The 4,932-nt window shown below is 42.7% G+C and overlaps 1 protein-coding gene across 1 annotated transcript; it reads right to left on the bottom strand.

The window, feature by feature from the left end:
• Positions 1–2,824: 2,824 nt before the first annotated feature.
• LOC129233319 (ankyrin repeat domain-containing protein 65-like) lies at positions 2,825–4,399 on the bottom strand. The gene has a single exon (XM_054867370.1). It carries the CDS (start codon positions 4,397–4,399, stop codon positions 2,825–2,827), a length of 1,575 nt encoding a protein of 524 aa, XP_054723345.1.
• Between the last annotated feature and the right edge of the window lie 533 nt (positions 4,400–4,932).

Below are 4,932 nucleotides of genomic sequence, written 5' to 3'. Positions count from 1 at the left end.
AAAATCGTAAAAATTTGCACCTTTTCCAATTTTTTTTTAGCGCAAAATTTTTACCCATTTCCAGTTTCTATTTGTTATCAAATAAAATACTTGTAATGGGTTTTAGCAAAATAGGCTCTTCAAAAGATTTTCAATTTTTTCTCTTGATTCTGCTTTTGCGCAAGCAAAACTTAGTAGTTGTAATCGTTTTCCCTTTTCCATGCTTTCCCAAGTTATCCCGGAAAAATAACATAATGAAAGAAAATATAAATAAATTTAATTTTATACATGTTCTGACTCGCGAGGTTCATCTTAATATAAAGCTAGGTATCGGGCTTAAGTTTCTTTTGAATTTTTTAACTTAATATTAGTTGCTCTTCTTTTGTTTGCTTAAGATGTAGGTTTCTCTGCTCCTCAATAAATATTTTCAGCTAGTTGATGAGCATGAGCACCGCTATAACTTTTAGCCCTGGAGTTTCCCTCCGTCAATTTGTGTGTTTATAAGGTTTGATTACGGAAGGGGGGGGGGAACCCTCAGTATCTTAATTGGTCACTAACCCCATCACCCTAACGTTGCCAAACATGACCTAAAATTGTGTTTTCGATACTTTAATTTTAAAACTTTTTTGGGGGTGCACCTCGACTCTCACTCCCTATAAAATACCATTACAGATCGACTAAAAGTTCGTTTATTCGACTTCAATTTCTTAAAATTCTTTGGGGGTGAGCACCCAAATCCTTCTCTCCATGAAATTACCGAAGATCATCTAAAATTGCGTTTTCAGAGCTACAATTTCGAAAAATTTCCGGGGGAGAACCCCCGGACCCCCCTAATTTCCACAAGCACAACTAAATTCCTGTTGTTAAGTTTCTTTCTCTGCATAAAATTCTGTTGAGCACACATTTATAATGATTATACATCATAGTCAGACTTTTCGTCAATTCCTGATTCTCAGACAGTTCTAGTTTATTGATCTCGCGATGACCCTGCTCACAAAAGCCTAGTTTCATGTTTTTCATTTTAAATTTGATTTTTTTCCCTACATATTTCATTTTATCTATTTTAAATTTTTTATTTTTTGCCTTTAATTTTTATAGGGAATTCGTGTTCTTAGAAGCAAAGAATGATTAGTTTCTTTATCACTTGAATTGGAGGCGGGCAGAGCCTGATTACCGCAGGGGCAAGTGGGGCATAGGCCCTTCCTCTTAGATTTCAGGGGGGGGGGGCTAAAATCCCCTTAATTTATCATGTTAATTAAAAATAAATAATGATTTCACTCAGAATCTAGAGTACAATGATATCCTTGATAGTTTTGCAAATGCCAAAACAAGGAAAAAATCTATTTGTTGTTAAAAATTCGCCTTAAATGTGTGATCTCTTTGCAAATCAGAAAACCACTCCAAATTCGGTCTGTATTTACTGTTAAAAATTATATGATAGATCATTTTGGTATTTACAGTTTACTGCAAAGTTTAACCACATTTATATATTTATCGTATACTACTATATCTCTTCTACTTTTTAAATGTATATATTACATTGTGATATGAGGTACCATAAAATTTAGTACGGTTGTGTAAAAACGCAAGTATCGAAATATTTTATTGCTTCAACATATAAAAAAAAACTGAAATGGGGGGGGGGGAGGCACAAAATGAATTTCCTGAAATAGAAATGCGCCCCATGTCCAATGTCAGGATGATCAGGCTCTGGGGAGGGGGGGAATCTTGCAAAGTAAAATTTGGCTATGCCCCCCTGTCGGGCAAGTTTGCCACCCTGTCGGGGATTTCCTAGCGCCACCACTGGCCCCTTCTCTCGGGTGGTTACGTGTGTATGTGTAGACTTGTATGTGTGTAGACCTGTGTGCATGCACGTTGGTGTATGTGTGTGTAAAGGTGCGTGTGTGTGTGAGCGTGCGCAATTAATAAAAAAGTGCAAGCATATAATATATACTGCAATCATTTACAATTCAAATTTAAAAATCAAATTCAAATTTCGAGAATAATGAATTTTTTTATGCTTCAGTGCAGTAAATCTTATACTTCAATGCCCCAAAGTTAATGATAATATTATAAATGGAGCAAAAAAGGCAAGTACAGAATATATGAAATTTTTATGTTATTAAATGAATTTTTGAAGTATAAAAATACCTTTTCTTAAAAAATAAAACCACGTTAAAAGCATCCTCGAGGCATCGCGAGAACCGGCTCACGTGTCCCTTCAGGACATGCCAGTAAAAACACCACAAAGTTCAGTCGAAGTTACATTTTATTTTATTTTTAGCATAGTACAAATAATACTAATAATTAAAAAAAATTTAACTAGAAGAAACATGATCCAGTTTCAAAGATATATTTTAAAACTTGAGAATATTTTCCAGTCCAGTTTACTTTGTTCTGGCTAGTGCTGTACCAAAAACTATTCAAAAAAATTAACATAACTTAATCATTCAGTTGTCAGTAAACATAGGATGCATGGAGCACTCCGGACACATAAGTGAATTAAAGTAGTACAAAACAATGATAAATGAAATACAAGTGAATTGACTTTTATCGGCCAATATTCAAAGAAAAAAAGTATAATGTGAAATAAACATATTAACAGCCAAAGCAACCCAAGATGTCACTTCCTTTGGCACCATAGAAAAAAAATCATTTTTTTTTCTGTAAGGAAATTTTTTGTTGAAGTCAAAAATACTCGCAGTTGAATACATACAAGACAAAAGCGGTCAAATTTTATGGACAGTCCGTGTACCAACTACGGACGGCCGTCGAAGGATTCGATCCACGACAAAAGAATTGTAAATAAGAAAAACCACATTTACTGTCACACTGGTAAAGTTCACTATTCGCAGGCACGGATGAAATGGCGCAGGTCTCGTTCGCTCAGGTGCAGCAATACGAGGTCCGTGCACGTGGGGGGCAGCTCCCAGGCCACGAAGGAGAAGCACTTCAGCCAGTGAGGTGCTAGGGTGCTCCACTTGTCCGCTTCCCCCATGACGAAAGCGATCCAGTCACGATAGATCGGGAAGTCCGCACAGCCCCTCTTCAGGGCCTCGCGGACGGTCCCGTCCTCGAGGCATCGCGAGAGCCGGCTCACGTGTCCCCTCAGGACATGCCAGTAAGACCACCACAAACCGGGGATCCGGGCGTCCTTCATCCTCCGGACCTCCGCATCGCATCGGGAGAGAAGCTCGATGCATCTCTGTGTATCGTCCTGGGAAAGCTTCATCTCCGTCCAGTTCACGGCGACGTCCCACAAGGCACACCAGGCGAGGATTGCTTCCGCCAAATCATCGTTTCGATTAAAAGCAGCATATTGCAGAGGATCCCTATCCACACCCACCGAGTCTAGACGAGCGCCGCTCCACAGCAGCTTTCTAACCACCCCCACGTATCCACATTCTGCAGCCCTATACAGGGGAGTGCACCCGAGACTATCCAAGGAGTCAATCTCCCCGTCGGCTCCCACCAGGAGTTCCGCCACAGCTTCTTTCCCTCCGCGGAACAGGGCTATGTGAAGGGGCGTACAACCTCTGTCATCTTTCGCGCGCGTGTCTGCTCCGGCGGCGAGCAGTTTCTCAATTATTCCTAGATAACCCACTCCTGCAGCGTGATGCAGAGAGGTTTCCCCAGCACTATTCCGGAACTCCGTAAAGCTGTCGGCTTTGAGTAGGAGCTCCACGGCAGTCTCCTGCTCACATTCGATAGCCAATCGGATGGGTGTATTGGATCCGCCTTCGCTTCCGAAACGCGTGTCCGCTCCGGCGGCGAGCAGTTTCCTCATGACTCCCACAAAGCCACGCATTGCAGCCCAGTGTATAGGGGCTAATCCATCTTCATCTAGGATGTCGGTGATTAAGTCCGCGTCCGCCAGGAGCTCTGCCGCGGCTTCCTTCTCCTCCATCAGGGCCACATGGAGTGGCGTATATCCTTTATTTATGAGACGCGTGTCCGCTCCGGCGGTGAGCAGTTTCTCGATTACTCCTAGATAACCCAATCGTACAGCTAGATGCAGAAGGGGTTCCTTAATAACATTCTGGGTGCCCGTTATGCAGTTGGCATCTAGCAGAAGTTCCGCGGCAGTCTCCTGCTTGTATTCGAGAGCCAATCGGATGGGTGAAAAGACTTCGTTTCTGGAAAGCGTTTCCGCTCCGGCTGCGAGCAGCTTCCTGATGACTCCCACAAAGCCACAGCACGCAGCCCAGTGTATAGGGGCAAATCCATTGTGATCTAGGATGTCGGTGATGCAGTCCGCATCCGCCAGGAGCTCCGCCGCGGCTTCCTTCTCCCTTATCAAGGCGAAGTGAAGGGGCGTCCGTCCCCATCGATCCCTTGCCCTAGGGTTCCATCCTCCATCCAGCAGCCACCTCACCCTCGCAGAGTATCCAGCAATCGCCGCCAGGTGCAACGCGGTCATCCCGTTCTTGTCTGTCTTCGAAGGGGCTCCCGGTACATGCCGACGTCTCCTGAAGGATGAAAAAAATCTCGGTCACCTCGAATAGACGAAAAAAAAAATACACTTCTCAAATTCATGTCAAGTCATTTTCTTAACCCGTTAGATACGAACGAGGCAAATACGTGTCAGCGCAAGATGCTCTTTCGCTCCGAATTTGCGTTACAGCGAACGCTACTCAGCCATCCGACTGACGCGCATTTGAGTCGTCCTTCAGGAACGTTATATTGACTATTAGATGGTGTTACTTATCCACGTCCCATGTATCCATGTTTCATTCCCTCTCATATTATGTATGCGACAAACGTAGGACGTGCAGGAAACATAAACAAGTTCCAGAGGTTTAGAAGGAAACATAGGGGCGTAGCTAAGGGGGGGGGGGTTGGGGACAAAACCCCCAACCGAAATGTTTGTCTCAAAAAACAAAAAAAAAAAAACAAAAAAAAAAAGAAAGAAAGAAAATCAGAACTTTTTTTCTGAGTAACAAAGGACAAAAA

The sequence above is a fragment of the Uloborus diversus genome, unplaced genomic scaffold (genome assembly GCF_026930045.1).
Source record: "Uloborus diversus isolate 005 unplaced genomic scaffold, Udiv.v.3.1 scaffold_333, whole genome shotgun sequence".
In the NCBI taxonomy this organism is placed as follows: Eukaryota; Metazoa; Arthropoda; class Arachnida; order Araneae; family Uloboridae; genus Uloborus; species Uloborus diversus.
This window is presented reverse-complemented; position numbering and strand designations above follow the sequence as displayed.

Coding starts and splice junctions, on each gene's coding strand:
- LOC129233319 (XM_054867370.1), bottom strand. CDS start 4,399: ATGACCGCGTTGCACCTGGCGGCGATTGCTGGATACTCTGCGAGGGTG.